Source organism: Epinephelus fuscoguttatus, linkage group LG19 (assembly GCF_011397635.1).
Source record: "Epinephelus fuscoguttatus linkage group LG19, E.fuscoguttatus.final_Chr_v1".
Taxonomy (NCBI): Eukaryota; Metazoa; Chordata; class Actinopteri; order Perciformes; family Serranidae; genus Epinephelus; species Epinephelus fuscoguttatus.
The window spans coordinates 36,993,130-37,011,401 of record NC_064770.1 but is presented as its reverse complement, the minus strand read 5'-3'; the positions used below and the strand labels follow the sequence as shown (position 1 = coordinate 37,011,401).

Sequence of the window (18,272 nt, the reverse complement as noted above, 5' to 3'; positions counted from 1 at the left end):
TTGTGTTTGTTCTGCATCTCTTTATAGTTATTTTTGGATCTCTTTGTGGTTGTTTTGCATCTCTTATTTTTGCATCTCTTTATAGTTATTTTTGGATCTCTTTGTGGTTGTTTTGCATCTCTTATTTTTGCATCTCTTTGTGGTTGTTTTGCATCTCTTTGTGGTTGCTGACATCATTCTGTAGTCGCTTTGCATCTCTCTGTAGTTGTTTTTTGTCTCTGTGGGGTTTTTTTTGCATTTCCTAGTAGTCATTTTCGCATCTCTTTGTAGTGATCTCACCATAGTTGTTTTGGTCTGTATTTCTCTGTCTCTTTGTAGTTGTTTGGCATCTTTGTGGGCATTTTGCATCTCCTTGTGGTCTTTTTTTTAATCTCTTTGCGGTTATTTACGTCTCTTTGTGGTCATATTGCATCTCAATGTAGTCATTTTCTCACCTTTTTGTGGTTATGTCTTTTTGCAGTTGTTCTGCATCTGACTTATAGTATGAGCATTTGGCCAGGGGATGGTGCTATTTTAAACCCTGGTCTAGACTGAACTGAAAATATCAGTGACTATATTTATGATGCTGAGGGACCGGCACAAACAGGTCACCAGTTCACATGCTGATCATAATCTTCTCTTCTCTGCACGACATGTCCCACTCACTTGCAAATCCTCAAATCATCTTAAAATGGCCCAACAGTGGAGAGCAGTGGGCTTTTAACGCTGGCACGACCATTATAGCAGCACCATATGGCAAACGGCCGAGTCGAGCTCGAGAGGCAAACCCCTGGGCAGAGTTTGTGAATAGGCTTTACAGTTCAGAGAAGCTTCCCCCAATTATGAGACTTATTAATTTATATAGATTTATTTTCAAAATGTGCACCAGAAAACTCTGTGAATTTCATTTGAGTAACTGCCAGTGCCTCCAGTGGTCAGTGAGGACCACAGAGCCAACGTCCCACCGGGTTACATTATTACCAAGCCTCGTGAAGATGAATAGAAGCAGTGGAGCAGCCGGATATCTTTCATAACTAAAATACATTCCAGATGACAGGGCTAGAAAGAGGACAGCAACACTGATGTAACAGCGTCTGCTTAAGGCAGTCGGTGACAAAAATGAAAGCGGAGAGGAGCCAGATTGAAGAGGAGAGAGAGAAAGTGGTACTCTGAGTGCTCTAAGTCCAAATGTGGAGCAGACAGTGCATCAGACCGTGGCTAACGCAACGTTAAAGATCTCGCCGGGCTGCAGCAGAGTGCTGCGTGCAGAGCACCGCAGGCTTCTCTTCAAGAAATGAAATCATCAGCTTCCTCTTCACTGCTTCCTCAGATCAACTGACACATGCATATCATCTGCGCCTCAAGAGACAGAGAGACACTTTGGATGGGTTTCATAATGAAATGTGGCCTCATGTATTGAGTTGGCATTCAGTTAAACCCACTGTCTGACTCACCGCCACTGCTGAGGTGCCTGGAAGAAAATCTCTTTTGGTCACAGGGTGAAGATGCTAATTTTGTCGTGGGCAGATTTCCTGTAGAAGTTAGAAATGTATGATTTAATACAACATCAACATGACAGGTTATATCATTAAACTGTATCTGGATAGGTGAGACCATCTGTGGTTAGGATGTCAGAAGGAATCCCTGATATGACTGTACGGGTGTTGTTACATCAAATAAGCACCGTCCTGTTTCTAGTTGGGTGTTAGGCACTGCTTAGAGCGTGGATGCATTTAAAAAGATGTTGTGTTTCTTCTCTTTTGTCACATTTATGTTTTCTTTTCGTCTCCAGGTTCAATAATCAGAGCAGAGCTAAAGCACACAGCTCTCCAATCCCAGTTTTCTGATGTTCCCACAAACACAGAAAGCACCAGCCTCCACAGATGAAAAACAAGCTGTGCTCTTAACAAGCAACAACAATCCTGCCAAAAATAAAAGCTTGCCTGAAATTCACTCTGATGTATTACTCATCTCAAGCAAGTTTCAGGTCTGCAAGCTGATTATCGTACTGCACGGATATGTGTAGAAACCGCAGGCTACCTACGAGGTGGAGAGAGATGCGTTAATGGATCAGAATGTTTGTAGGAAAAAAAGGTCAACAGTTAAATTAAAGCTCGATTAAAGCTGTGACATTTGAAAGAAAAAAATTACCAGATTTTCCTTTTGAAAACAAAAGGTTGAATTTATAAACAATAAAAGCATTGACATCACTCTGCTATGACAATATGCTCATGGTGGCTGATGTCAGCAAACTCAAAAGGGACAGTTCACCCCAAAATCAAACACATATTTTTCCTCTTACCTGTAGTGTTATTTACAAAAATAAAAACAGGTTGAGTTACATCAGAATTCGACCCCCTGTAAATTAGTTTCTGCTGTAAAGTTGGGCATTTTAACACGGAGGTCTATAAAGATTGATTCACTCTTGGAGTCAGCCTCAATTGGACATTAGAGAAACTGCAGTTTTTGGCACTTCAGCGGGATTTATACTTGTGTGTCAGCTCTATGCTGAGCCTATGCTGCTGTGAGCATTTATACTCGTGCGGTGGTGTGTCTTTGTCACTCTGCAGTTAGGTTAGGGTTAGCTAACCCTATCCCTCCAAAACACTAGTCAGCGGTGGATTTTCTGTGAAGTGCTGTAAAGTTTAGCTGACTCAAAACACACATTAAACACACATTAAACATGGCTTAATAGAGACAGTTTCAAACACAAGTACACAAATCAGCTTCACTATAACTCACAGCATTCACAGACAAACACTTGTCTTTATCTGGACACATTTTCCCCACAAATACAACATGCTAATGTTATTAGCACAAGCCTATGGCATTTTACATTGTATAAATTAGCCTAGCAGCTAGCAGACTTTTCCTCTACTCATATGAAGCCAGGGACAACAGCAACATGTAACAAAGGTAACGTTACAAAATTCAGCATTACAGCTCACAAGGTTCACTGACAAAACAACTGTCTTATACTAAACACGTTATCCAAACAAATACAACATGCTAACGTAGCACAAGCCTATGGCATTTTACACTGTATGAATTAGCCTAGCGGCTAGCGCAGATTTCCTCTGCTCATATGAAGCCAGGATAAATCACACATAAAAAATGCTATTTTAGTGGAGGCTTTATTGTCTTCACAATTTATTGTTTCTTACCTGTGAAATTAAAGTAAATCAAAGCTTTGTTTCCACTGAGGGAATATATGGTTGAAATACTTCATTTGACTTCAGGTTGGAAAGTGTTTAAACTGCAGATATTACTTTCTTGTTCTAAAGACGCCACAGGTCAACACGCAGAAACTTTCTGACGACTCATCAGCTTCCTCTTGTGGATAATCTACAGCCTGTAAGGGAGCAAGTTTGTGAACTCACGAGTCAGTCACCACTCAGGTCCACGTTTAATTTAAAAAAACAGACCACAAAAAATGAATTTCATTTTTTAATAATTGCATTTTATTAATTGAAAAAACAAAAAAACAAATGCAAATAAAAAAAAGAGCAAAAATAAAACAGTATCATTAGGTAAGACAAGGCGAGAGACACTTAAATAAGAAGAGTTCCATGTTGGTGGGGACAAAGGTGAAGGCGGGCTGATGTAGGAGGGGAGAGGAGGCGGCGGGGGGGCGGGGCATTGTTGGATGGGACAGGTTGGATTATGTACACTGTTTCTCACTGCAGGACTGGCAGGCCCCATAGAGGGGAGGGGGGGCTCAAAGTAGCAGGTCGGAGACACTGAAACACCAGAGAGAAAGGCACTATCCAGAGAGAACAAGAAAACAGAAACCAGTAACACAAACACGGTAAACAAACACACACATACACACACACTGGACCAGAAATCAAAATGTCTGACGAAAAAAGTGCTTGACCACACGCCACGTTGGACAAAAGAAAAAAACAAAACTTGTACATCATTGAAGCTGATCTCTCAACTTTTAGCATAAAAGACAATCTCTCAGTTTTCTGAACTGTTAATCTGTGCCAGCTGCGGATCTGCACTGGTGATTACACAATGTGATTATCCAAACTCCGCCTCTTTGCTACGTGCAGGTATAACAAGGAGGAGAGCGTATGCATGCATGTTATGAATGTTTGCGAATATGCATGTGAACGTCCTGTACGTGTCCTCATACACCACTCTCTCGAACGAATATCGACATCGTCACTTTTTTTTTTTGTTTTTGTTTTTCAGCATGTCTAAAAATCCCTTGCGTGGTTTGTGTAGTTCAGTTCTCCGACCTTGCTTCCCTCATGTTAATGTCTGTGGACTCAGTCAGCTACATTCACTGCCCAAGTTAAAATGGCTGCAATAAATACATTGGCTTTGAAAAGGTGGCTGACCTTTATACAGGGCTGTGGAGTACGACAGCTCTTTGCAGCATTCGTGGCTCTACTTGCTGGTCAACGTTAGCTTCCTGACAGGATCAGTTTCTTCTCAGTGAACTAACTCTCCTTTCCTTGCGCAACAGACAAGAGAAACCTTCTCAAAAAATGGAATTTATGACCCCTTAAATATCATGCTGTGTTATCTGAGAGCCCTCAGATTCAGAAAAAATAAAATTGACAATTCAGCACATCCTAGAGCTACGAGGTCTTATCCAGACTAACAAAAAGATTGAACATAATTTACAAATGGAAAAAAAATACAATTTGTGATGAGAGGTAAAACAGACAAACACATACAAATATATAATATATATTCTTAAAAAATGGATTCTCTCTATAGTTGATTTATTTATACAGCCGGTGGCTGATGTACAATGCTCACGTGCCAATGATCTCAAACATGGAAACTTGCTGTACTGTAGATTGCATCTTTTTTCTCTCTCTTTTTTTTTGTACATTTTAAAACCATTTCTTCTTTTTTATATTTTTAATCTTTTTTTTTTCTTCTTTAAAACAGAGTTAGGATTTATCGGTAGGCATTTCATTTAGGTGATTAAATCAACATGCGGCAAAGGAAAAAAAAAAGAAACACAAAAGAAAAGGCAGAATGTTAAGAAGTTAAGGAGAGGACAGAAGCAGCTGTGGGAGCGGTAGAATCATTTGGTTATCTTCACTGTTGGTGCACTACTCTTTAGTTTCTCTGCATTTAGATTTCCCTCAAAGACAGTTCAATCCTCGCCGAGGCGTTCACTGGGGAGGTGAACGTTCTCAGCACAAGTAAAAGTTGATTTTTTTTTGCTCAGCTGCCACCCACACAGCGACGCCTACGACAGCTCTACTCCTGTTTTATCTCTCTCTGTTTCGGTTGTTTGCATTCTTCCTGTCTGCTCCTGTTATCGTGGGATGGCGAAGAGGAGGGTGGAGGGGTGGTTGAGGGGTTGAATGGGGGCTGATGAGATCAAGAACGATGATGATGATGGTGGTGGTGGTGATGGTGGTTGCTGTTGTGGTGGTTGTTGTTGTTGTTGCTGTTTACATGGTCTGACTGTTTACATGTTCCGATTGACAGGCGTGACGTAGTTGCGGGGGAACATGCCCGTTTGGCCGTGGCAGCCTCCTTTCCACCAGTTGGGGTCAGAGTTGTCCAGGACTTGGATGAAGTCACCGCGTCGGAAACCCAGCTCTCCTTCCTCCTGGGGGTCAAAGTCAAAGAGCGCCTGCACGTATGTGGGATGCTGTGTGAACAAGAGAAGGACACAGAGGTCGTGAGACATGTTAGTGACATTTAACATGATGATTTATAAATACATGTGACAGAATAAAACACTAAACTTTCACACTAATTTCTGAGTTCATGGTGATCTTGGTTAAAAGTAAAACATTTAAAATCCTGAGTAGGGCTGGGCGATTAATTGAAAACTAGTCGAAGCTGATATTCAGAGCCTCTGACCGATGTGATCTTACCCATGGCAGTAAGTTCGATTTAAAAAAAAAAAAAAAAAAAAAAAATCCCCACTGTCTGTGTGTGTGTTTTTTTTAATATCCATTTTTTTTAATATCTATTTTTATATCCTTTTTTATATCTATTTTTATATCTTTTTTATATCCATTTTTAACATCTATTTTTTAATATCTTTTTTTAATATCATTTTTTTTTACATCTTTTTTTAATATCAATTATTTACATCTATTTTTTAAATTTTAATGTTTTTTTTTTAATATTTTTTTTTATGTTGCACCACTGAGGGGTTGCACGAGAATTTCGTTGTACAGAAATGTTCAATGACACTAAAGCATTCTGATTCTGATGTACTGTCCCCTTAAAAATGTACTACTGCATGTGTAGTCATGTGACTCCGCCCTGTACAGTCTGCAACCTGGAAGCAACATGGTAAAACACTGAGCCAACTGAGCAACTTGAGCAGCTTGTACCAAAGAGAAATGCCTTTCGTTTGGAGACATTTTGGCTTTCGTGAAGATGACACTGAACCGAATCAAATGTAAGCGACCAAAGGTAACACCACCAATGTGCTTCAACAACTGGAGCACAATCACATTATCCAATATGAACAGTGCACAGCTCAAGTTACTTTTTTTTATACTGTTTTAGAGAACTGGATTTTACTTTCAAACTAAAATGTGACGTTATTTTCTAATTTTTCACACGGCAAAATTGAAAATAATTTATTTTGTTTGCAAGAAATGCAGGTTATTTAGATGTTTTAATTCTTAGTGTTGTGTGCTTTGATTTCGATTGTTTGAAATATTAAATAAATAACCATAAATAGTTTATCTGCTTCAGTTATTTTAAAATCACAAGATAAGCAGTCTTTCAATAGACAAAAATATCAGCTTTATTTATTTTTTTTTTTAAACAAGTATTTAATTTGTGTATTTCCGTCTTGCCAAACACTTAGTTATATTATTTTTATATTTATTTTTACCAATCCGTTTTTGAAGGCAGAGTCATATAACAAATGTTTTATCTGTATTTTAATAGGAAAAAAACCCAGAACACTTTGTATCTACGATGTGATGAAAGAATTCTGTTCTAAATAAAAATTAAATCCCAGCTTTAATAGTTGAGCATATTTACAGTGCAAACCTTGTCAGTGAACTATGAAAGAAAAAAACAAAAACTAAAAAAAAAAAGTTCTGAAATCATAAACGAAGTCAAATGTTCAATTAATCATGATATTGTTTTGAGGTCGTATCGCCCAGCACTAATCATAAGAGAACAAATTTTGGTTGTTTTGCATATTCAACCTAGAATAATTAGCATCCTGCCACACACACTCTCCGCTCCCTCCTGCTCTCTACCACACACACATTCACTACATACATCACTGTCTCTTTCCCTATGGCTGTCTTACCTGTAGCTTCTCCTCATCCCTTTATTCTCTGTGTGGTTTTGGTCACATTTCCTCTCCTCTTCCCCTGCAGCTGTCCCTCAGACCTGCAGGCTACAAACTTCTTCTGCCTACCGACGTCCAGATTCGCTGCAATCTCACTCACATTTGAAATGAACCCTGCACGCGTCTCACTGAGGAGCATAAACAAATAATATGGGCTCCAAGATCCTGAGCTGAGCCTCACTGTTGCTGTTTTTACCCACAGTTTCATACTGGCGCACTCATTTAGAACTGCACACAAACACCTGCGTCAGAAGTGTCCGGTTACTAAGAGCTGAACCTGACCCGCCGACAACACAGAGAGATTTTACTGGCAATGATGAACTGCGAAAAATTCACGTGAATGCAAATCACTACCACTCGGCGCAGGCAGCATCTATTTTTTCATGCCTTCATAGCTTCCTGACATTTCCCTTGGGTTCACAGTGTGTGACAACATTTGTGTAAAGGAACCAAACCACAACAAACAAAAAAACAACATAAAAGCTGAGCTACTGGTGACAGACGTCTAGCAACATGTGTGTCACTGTCTAATAGCAATACTGTGTTTTTAATAAGCAATTCACAGACTTGGGCCGTGATCACACAGAAAGGTTGTAAAATTGAATGCCACCAAAAAAAAAAAGCTTGCTGTCCCTTTTTATTGTTGCCAGGTATTTTTGTCACAGTAATCAGTGTGTAGCTGCTGCCATGTTGAGGCAGAGGGTGCTGTCTGTAGCTCTGGTTGAGGGTGAGAGGCTGTCAGCAGATAAACAGAGATCTGTGTGGGTACATGAGACCCTAAAAAAGAGGCTGGATCATGGGGAGTACCACCAGTTGGTCCAGGAGCTTCTCCTCCATCATGGACGTTTACAGGCAGATTTTAGGATGACTCAGGGGCAGTTTGACAACCTGCTGTCTATCATCAGGCCGTATAGCTCTGGGTATCCAGCAACCACTACCACCAGTTTCTCCTCCATTGTTTACCAACTGTTAACTTGTTGTCATGACAACCACAGACCACACAAATCATCTGTTTGGACAATGGGAAAAAAGAGATAATGGGGGGCGCTTTTCTGCTCTGAGCTGAAGTTTTTTCAACTCGAGGAGTTCAGAGCGCTCCGGCAAATACGTTAGGTGCCTAGAGCGCAGAAACATGAGGTGCATCACAACACAGAAATCGCGAAAACATTACAAAAAGCCGCCTCCAGCTGCTAAGACACTTTCTGTGTGATCAAGGTCTAGACAAGTCTATCTGGGTTTAAATACTTATGGTCCACAAAATAATGAATAGATAGGAATAAGCGCCCTTGTTGTAAGAGGACCTGATGACACTTGTTGCAGTGGATACAGACGCATCAGTGAGATGAACGAAGATGATATGTTGGACAAAATCATTTGGCTAATAAACTGTTTTGCAGTACTAAGGAGTCATCTTAAGATAAAGTTTTAGGTGGCAATAGTCTCAGACGGGCAGAGGTATCTTTTCTTTTTCTCTACTCCTGTGACGTTATCCCCACCACTCCCAGACGCCATCTTTCTCAGCTCTGCTGCGTGTTCCACCTGTCAAGACTGATCTCAGGTGACGGGCGCTGAGCACTACAATTTTTTAATACAGCATCTTGGTATCAGATTAATAGAAAGAGGAGCATCTGTATTTTTGACAGCATTAAAAAAATCATACTTCTGGGACTTCTAAATATATTGTAAAGCGTAATACTTGGATTCTATTGGGCTACAGTGCTGGTATGAAGCCCTTTTCACACTGCACTTAACCCCAAGCTAAGTGAGCTGTTAGCCTGGCATATTTGTACCAAAGTGGGCTAACCCTGACTTTAGCTTTGGGGCTTGCTAGCCCTTCTCTGAAACAGGGGTAGCCTCAGGTTTGTGGGGTTATCCCCTAAAAATCAACTGAACATGGGGCTTAAAGTTGCCAGTGTGAAGCAAAGCTAATGAAATTTGCATCACGTTTTTGTTGTCCACTCGCACAACTTCGTCACGTCATTAGTATGCCCGTGCTTTATGTTTTAACCATGATAACTTCTACTAACCAAATCTGTAGGGACCTAGCGAGCTAGCTAACTCCAAACAACAATAATAGGAACACTAGACACGACACTCATTAGGCCCAACAACAGAAACACCTCCTTTATTTGCCATAGCTTTTCAGTCTTTCTTTTCTCTGCTGTGCTCTCTCTTTCTGATGTTTCACCAGCGCTCTCACGTAAAACCCTGCTAATGGCGACATTTTAGGGTCATTTTAGAGTGTAAAGATTAGTCACACAGTCCAGTGGACATTTACCCCAGGGCTGTGGGTTAACAATGTGAATATGGAAGTTAGCTAAAGGCTATGAGCTATAATATGCAGTGTGAAAAAAGCCCTGAAGAAAAACACTGAGGGTCAGAAAATACTGTTGATTTTGTTATTGATCGTAGTTTTAGCTGAGATGATTTAGCTGCGACGCCTGATCTGGGATACAGTAAATTACATCTGTATCTTCACGTATAACTCACATTCAAAGTATATGATAAAGTAATGGGAGCATGTTGTTTGCCGCCTTTTCTATTGTTGTGTTTTGCCGGGGTGTACGCAGCAGGATTCTGAAAAATCTTCGTCAAGATTGAACCAATGAATTAATGGGATGTTTATAAAATTACAGTTTGTATTTCAAGACAATATAAATGTTTTCATACATGACCTTAACTCACAATCCCACAGTGAGGTGTTTTTCACAAGGGCATTATATCCATCCCTATTTTAAGTTATATTTCACTCATGATTTCAGAATTAAATGTAACTGAATTTAAACTAAGAAATAAATATAACATGGACAAAGACAGAATGCTATGTCAACAGAACACACAACAGGGCGCTGACCAGCTTTATTGTTTAACTGCATCAGAAATCATAATGATCACCTTCCCTTTGTGTAAAAAGAAGCCTTTCAGAGAAAAGTGTGCAGTCCAGCCTTCACATGTGGTGAACCTGTGTGTCCTTTCTGGTTCTGCAGTGTTAAAGGCGTTGCTTCCCCACAAGTGATGCAGATATACCTTTGTACTGTTCTAGTAAGTTTTAAAAGTTACATCCAATTATATCCTCAAATAAAACCCATCTTCACCTCTGAATAGGTTATATACCGTATCATGTTGTTATTGTTTGTGATTGTGGTTTAAGGATTAAAGCCTGGATGCCAGTGTGTCAGTTCTTACCTGGTGGACCTGCTCTATGTCTCGCAGGAAGATTTGCTGATTGCGAGAGACTGAGGTGGAGCGGTGGTAGTCCACCAGCTCGTTGAGGGAGTTAAACTTCACCACCCATAGGAAATACTTTCCAGCCCCGTCACGAAGAACCTTGAAGTGCTGGACGTCATTTCCAAACCTGCACAAGGGCACAGAGAGAAAAACTATGAGAGGGGATATTCAACTAAGTGCTAAATGCAGATTTAAAGAATACTTCACCTCAAAATGATCATTTGTGTTTCAGTTACTCCCTTCATGTTTCTTTTAGTTTGTGAAGAAAACTTCTTTTCTTGCACGCCTCCACGGTGAACAAAGAATCCAAAAACGGAAAAAATTCTTGATGAATTGAGGTCATAGTTGACGCGTTTAACAACAGCATAGACCATATCAAGGTGTCCTTCAGTTGCTAAGAAACAACATTGCTGTTTCACTTAAACGTATAATCGAGCCACTACTGCAGACCTCCTGGACTGAAATACAAACTGTGGAAAACACATCCATTTTCATCCGCTTATCCGGGGCCGGGTCGCGGGGGCAGCAGTCCAAGCAAAGCACCCCAGACGTCCCTCTCCCCTGCGACACTTTCCAGCTTCTCCTGGAGGACCCCAAGGTGTTCCCAAGCCAGATGAGATATGTAATCCCTCCAATGTGTTCTGGGTCTGCCCCGGGGCCTCCTACCAGTGGGACGTGCCCAGAACACCTCGCCCAGGAGGATCCTGATCAGATGCCTGAACCACCTCAACTGACCCCTTTTTACGTGAAGGAGCAGCGGCTCTACTCTGAGCTCGCTCCGGATGTCCGAGCTCCTCACCCTATCTCTAAGGCTGAGCCCAGCCACCCCACAGAGGAAACTCATTTCGGCCGCTTGTATCTGCAATCTCATTCTTTCGGTCACTACCCAGAGCTCATGACCATAGGCGAGGGTTGGGACGTAGATGGACCAGTACATTGAAAGCTTTAGACCCGTTTCCACAGAAGAAGTACCTGGTACTATTTGGAGGGCAGGAACTACTACAGGAACGTCCTCTCGCTCGGCCCTCTCAACCGCCGTGTCTCCACTGAGAGAGCGGAGTACGAGGAAGGTTCCTGTAAAGTTACGGGCTGCCTCTGAATGTGACGTAATCGTTGCGCGACCATTTTGACCGGGGCGACGTAGGGATGCCGTTAGCCGATAGCAGTGTCTGTATTAACTCACTAAATGGCCCGTGAAAAAAATATTTTTTTCCAGCAGATGTCTGAGTTAAAACATGATTGAGCTAACTGGAGTAGTTTCATGTCGTATCCGACAACGGGAGGCTTTTAACAGATGACGTCCTGATGTTAGCTTTGCTGCTGCTGTTAGCTGTCCCTGTCAGCTGCAGCCACTGATGCTTTCTAGACATCGTGATTTCCCGAAACTGAATAAATACCACACATAGCAACAAAAAACTGCTTTGCTAGCTCAATCATGTTCTAACTAAGATATCCGCTGGAAAGAATAATTTTTTCACGGGCCATTTAGTGAGGTTTTTTTACATGGTGGCGGAAGCTATATGAACAAGCTAACCCTCGTCTGCTGAGTTTTAAAAATGCCGGCTATTTTGTTGCTTTCTGTTGACGTCACATCCCTCCTTGAGTATATCCAATCAGCACCAAGTAATCCCCAAGCCCCAGCCAGGAGTCTTTCGGGGCCGTTCTGAGTACCTACTCCGAGGCAGGGACTTGTTTAGTCCCCGTGAAAGCTCCGGAACTCTGTCCCTCGGGGGTGGTTCCTGCGATGGAGACACGCACCAATGGCCCCAGCCCCGTAAAATTACCCCGAAGTTCCTGCGGTGGAAACGGGGCTTTTGCCTCCTGGCTCAGCTTCACTGCAGATGCCGACATTAATTTTAGGACCGAGCTACTCAATGGTAGGTTGCTGCCTTTGACGAGGTACAAAGCTTAAGCTGTCTAGCATTTCCCTATACAAACCAGCTCAAAGCTTGGATGGACGCAGTCAAACAAAATAACTAGACACCGTAGAGAAACTCCAAGATCTGCAGCACTCATTTCTTTACCAGTTTATATCAAAACATCTGTTTACCAACTCTGAGACAACTCCTGCAATATAACCAAAATTTCATTTAACCAGTTGTATGCTCAGCACTTACCAACAGACAGACGGGGAACTTAATGGAAAGTGAAATACATCTCTATGCTCTTCAAAGCCAAACTGTAATTTCACCTCACTAAATGCAGGAGCTGCTGACCTACCACTGGCTCCATCAGTTAGTTTGAGTTCTTGTGTGACTTTGGTCTTTTAAAGGGTTAGTTTGTATTCACCAAGGTTACACAGTAACACAAGCAAACTATCGATCAAGGCAACGGTAGACCAGCAGCTCCAGTATTACGCAAAGTAAAACTACTTACTTACTAAGGGTGAGGGAAAAAGCTCGATTCTTAGATGCATCACGATGCGGACATGGAAGATTCGCCATCGATTCACAAATGTCAATAATTCATTATGTAAATGTTCATAACATGATGCTGACGGAACAAAAGAGGTGGAACTTAACTGTCAGTGTAGCACCCAGACAGTCTACAGTGCCAACGAGGTAAGGTTAACTTGTACTAATTCATCTCTCAGTTTGTTTCGCCCTGCCTGGTGTCTTGGCTTTTGCTTGCTCGCAGCTTCTCTGCTGGCATAATGTAAATAACAGCGGCTGTGGCGGACTCCGCCACCCCCTCATGTTATTCTCATACACACAGGACACTGTAAGGCGCTTTCAAATTCACTCACTCATTCATCAATGCAGTTATGAATGGGAGGTGAACTGTAAACTGTTTCAGGGGAAATATTACACTAGGCTGTGCAAACACTGGACCCTATGCAGGCGTGTGTGTATATCCCATATATGTATATCCCACAATGCCCCCTGGTCCCAAAGTGATGGTGTGGAGGTAGGTTGAAGGGGAAAGGGACCTGGAGAAGAGCCACACTGTATGCAAGTAAAATAATCTGTTATGGATCACCAAAAATACAGTCTGCTATATTTTAAAAGAGAAAAATACATGTGTTGAAATCAAACATTTTGATGCATCGATAATCGTTTTATTATCGAATCATTACCCTCTGAATCAGAATTGAATCATGAGGTGCCTGGAGATTCCCACTGATATAGAAATAGTCATTATAGGAGGTTACACAATAAGTGTTCCTTTAATATACCTTTAGATAAAGGTAGTGGAACACTCTGACATTAATCTTGCTTATCAAATGCATTAAACATGTCTATGACAGACTGGTGAGTATTAGTCAAATGAATCAGTCAGCTACTGCTGAACATCAGTCTCTCACTGGCGTGACTAAGTGGAGTCAGGACAGTCCAGACAGTAATTAGGATCCATATCTTTGCATCAACGTTACATGTGACCTGCTGTGAACTGGTGTGTCTTTTGGGAAGGTCAGAATGGAGTGAGGCAGATAAGAGGAAATGAGCTCTGCATGTGTCAGCTAAAACACTAAGTACTCACAGGGCTGGCGTCCAACACAAGTCATAACTGGTGACTGTTGGTCACCAGAGGGCAGCACCAAGACTTCACAAGAATAAGGAAGCGGCTGAGCTCATGACTCAGACATACCAAGTATGGAAACACATGAACTTGATCACTTCTGAGAAAACTGTACACTGATGTAAGGATAAATTGCTAAATTGTATTTATAGAAAACAGAGTGAGTGTGAATCATGTCCCACGCTGAGTGGTACTTGGTGTGGCCGGTGCGACTTACTTCACAGAGAGGGAGAAGTCTCCTGGTGCACTCTCGCTCTCTCTGATGAGGAAGGCCCCGTCGTGCCTCTGTTTGTTTAGCATCTCCTCTGCTTTGGCCCGGGGGATCTTCCCGAAGAACCACCTGGAGGAGAAAGGAAACAGGTACAAGTTAGCATCGACTAAACTGACCTAAAGCCTCCCCTCGGCCTTCTTCTTGTATAGAGTGGATCAACAGTCTGAGAGACCTCTGAATGACTTTTTTTCTACTGAGAAAGTTGTAAAAAACTTTACTTGTGAATATAATGACGGAACAACACAGCTTGATTATGCACAATCTGGGTGGCGTTAAAGGGACAGTTCACTTCAACACCAAAAATACACCTTTTTCCTCTTGGTGCTATTAATCTAGATTGCTTTGCTGTGAGTTGTTGAGTGTGGTAGAGATCAGCCGTAGAGATGTCTGCTTTCTCTCCAATATAATGTGCCAGAAAATACACAGCGCAGAAAGAAGCGTGGATCTATGCCTACCTCACCTAGCACCACTGAGCTAATGGCACAGCGCCGACATGGAGGACGAAACTAATGTCTACATGTTGTGCAGTCACAAGCACGAGCCTCTCGTCCATGAGTTGATGCACGCTTCCTTCTGCACAATGATGCAGTTGGCAGATGTAGTTTGGTACAAAGGAAATGGATCCTACGCAAAACTGCTCACAACAAGATCTGTGGATTATCTTGAATAACCACGTTATGACTTCTGGGAAGAGACATTGCTTTGAGCACCACAAGCCAAGTGCCATCTAGTAAGGGTTGGAGATCGTTCACATTTGAACCGTTAACGCTACTGGTGCTGGTACCTCGAATTCGATACTGGTACCAGACGGTACCTTTTTTCGTCAGTTTACTCTTTCTGTGGGCTAGTTAGGAAAATTGAATTTTTGAACGAGCTGCACTGCTCCTCTGCTCTTTTAAAATCACACACAGAGCAAAGTCTCTGTTTGTCTGCTTGTGTGTGTGTGTGTATATATGTAATTTAAAATAATATGAATAATATAAAATAAATAATAAAAAATTTAGAATACACGACAAACAGCAGACACTATGCTAGATTTTTTTTTTAAAGGAGGAGGGAGAAAGAGGGGATGACATGCAGCAAAGGGCTGCAGACTGGAATTGAACCTGCTACTGCGGCAAGGCCAATGCCGTTGTGCACAAATACCCACTCTAACCACTGAGCTACTGGGCACCCCACAATATGCTATTTCTGAAATAAAATCGAAATAAAATAGAAAACAGACAAAATAGACTGAAACCATCTGTGCTGCAGCGATAGTTTTGGCTCCGTGGGAAGCCGGTGGAACTCCGTGACCAGCTTCACTATGTCTGGGCCCTTTGTGGCTTCCTTTCTGAAACCAGCGGCTCGGTGTCGCTCAGTAGACTCAGCTGCAAAGGGCCTTGAGGCTGGGAAGCCAGCTACGGAGCTCTGCAGGCAGCTTTGCAGTGCTTCCGCCTTGTGTCTGAACCAGGTGTTTTGAGCCAGGTGCACTCCAAGGTACCAAAATTTGGCATCAATTCATTTTAAATGAATGGTACTCAGTAGCAGCGACGTAATTTGGTCGGTACCCTTTAAAAGGTACTGAGTTTGGTACCCAACCATATATCTGGTTCCATTATATTAGAAAGATATCAGACATCTGTACTTGATACCTCCAACATGCAGCAACTCACACCGAAACAATCTCAACTGACTTCTTCGTATAGGTAAGAGGCAAAATATGTATATTTGGTTTTAGGGTGAACTGTCCGTGTCAGGCACTGCTATGTCCATTTTTCTATTATACTGCTTATTGTCTGAAGTGTAAAAGAGGGAGCTTCGCCCATCATGCAGCAAACAAGAGGTGGGATACGCCTTTGATTGTGTCGGCCTGTCAGGAAGCTAAAACACAGACGCTCACATTCACACCTGTGAGCAATTGAGAGTTTCAGTTCAGCTAAACTTCAGGTCTGTAGATGGGGGGAAGAAACTGTAGACATGCAAACATCATACAAACATCACACCATCTGCTGGTTAACAGGTTTGACCGAAGGAGACTTTAGTGTGGAGAGAGCGCTAACCACAGATCCACCGAGCTGCTCAGTCTGTGAGCTACATCAAACACACAACCATAGTATTTTCTCCTGAGTGGTCTTTGGATCATGCGGATAGACGTTCACACCACACCAGATGTTCACACCAGGAAGTAAGGAAAAAGTTACACAGGCATCGGCCAGTCCTGTGAAGCCATCCGTGTACCAGGAAGCAGATTAGTCATTATCTAATTATTGTGGGAAAGTCGACACAAAACAAGAATTACCTCCTCACAGCAGCACAGAAGATCTATACAATCAGCTCAGTGTCAAGGTGGACACCCACAATTAGGGTCACCAGTATCCAGCCAAATGTCTCCCCTCTGTTCCTGAGTTATGGTGTTAAATAATGACCACAAAACTGTTTTTGTAGAACATTATGATGTCGCAGTGAGGTTGACCTTTGACCTTTTAGATATAAAATGTCACCACTTAATCCTATTTGTGTGTAATTTTTTTTGATGATTAGAGTACGAATTTTTGAGGTCACAGTGACCTTCGACAACCAAATTCTAATAAGTTAACCCTTGAGTCCAAATTAGAGTTATTCTGATACCGATTTGATTTGACTTGTTGACACATTGACATTATATTGTTACACACAGCAACATCAAGTAAGGCTGAAAGTGAAATTATTACCAACTCCACCGTGGTCCCAAAAAGAGGAGCAGCTTCAGTAGTGTGGAATAAACTGTGGGCCATATCGCCAAGCTCTTGTATCAGAGCATCTCTAGTTCTGGTGGACATTTGTGCCAAATTTGTGGAAATTTACTTCAGGTTTTCTTGAGATATCGCATTTACCAGAGAGACGGACAGATGGACAAACTGCCTCCTGCGCAGAGGCATAAAATGTGCACTCGCAAGCATTTGTGTTTCAAAAATCTCTAAATCGAGAAGCAGTAAAAATAAATGGTTAAATCTGGAACTTAAAGTCAGAAAGTTTTCCACATATGCTGCTAACTGTGAGAAAACCCTGATGGAGGGACTAAGTGAGAGTGATTAAGATGGATAGAGAGAGAGCGGGAGACAAATGGGAGACAAAACCAGTGAAAGCTCTTAGTTGTGTAAATAATTAAAAAGTACAGTCAGCCAAAAGATGACATCTTGGCTCCTTTACACGCAGGTGAAAATCAATAATGAAATGGCCAACTCCTGATCTGCTTTGTATCTGTGCTTGGCAGCACAGCGAGCATGCACACTGAGTCCCTTTCTCTGTTTGATAAAAGTGATAGCAGAGCAATTAATGGAGCCAAGGAAACAGCAGGAGGAGGAGGACGACTGGCATCACTATCAGCAACACACACGCCCACACCTCTACGCCTGTGAGGGGGAACGCTCCCAAGCTTTCATGCTGCTCCTCCACTCTAATTCTTCGACTGTCACATGAACCTAAGCATTAGCCACAAAAACACAATTACTGTTGTGCAGGGAGAAGATCTGTTTACAAACAGAAAGGACTCTGACTTGGAGCGGAGCCACGCTCTATTGTGCTCTGCTGTATAGCACAGCTGTGTGTGCACGTCTGCTGGTGCTGTGTGGGTGCCTGGTTCTTTCAGAGTGGCGCTCAGTTGTCACCACAATGGGAGACGAAGGCAAACTCCAGCCGCTTTGTCAATGTCACAACTGTGCTGGGTCGTTTTCTTCAATCAAAACATTCACAGAAAATCTATATTCCACCCGGAAACAATAAACTTTTTGACTAAAATCTAACTCCCACAGGTTGCACTGTAGCATCACAGTGTAGTGCACCATGTTCTCCTGCTGCTGCACCACGACATCTCTGACTCAAATCATACCTACAAGTGGGCTGATTAAAGGAAAATTTCAACAACAACAACTTCTGATGACGTCCTAGGATGCGCTAACACTTAAAAAGAAGCCCATTAAAGCCAACAACATGAGACATTAGATG

At 42.0% G+C, this 18,272-nt stretch overlaps 1 protein-coding gene across 1 annotated transcript in view; it reads right to left on the bottom strand.

The window, feature by feature from the left end:
- Window positions 1-4,185: 4,185 nt before the first annotated feature.
- grb2b (growth factor receptor-bound protein 2b) overlaps window positions 4,186-18,272 on the bottom strand; it is a 54,958-nt gene continuing 40,871 nt past the window's right edge. The window contains exons 4-6 of the mRNA XM_049560806.1: window positions 14,253-14,375; window positions 10,475-10,643; window positions 4,186-5,608 (exon numbers count right to left, since the gene is read on the bottom strand). Coding sequence (XP_049416763.1) covers window positions 5,423-5,608; window positions 10,475-10,643; window positions 14,253-14,375 — 478 coding nt within the window. The 3' untranslated portion in view covers window positions 4,186-5,422. The remainder of the gene's footprint in view (window positions 5,609-10,474; window positions 10,644-14,252; window positions 14,376-18,272) is intronic.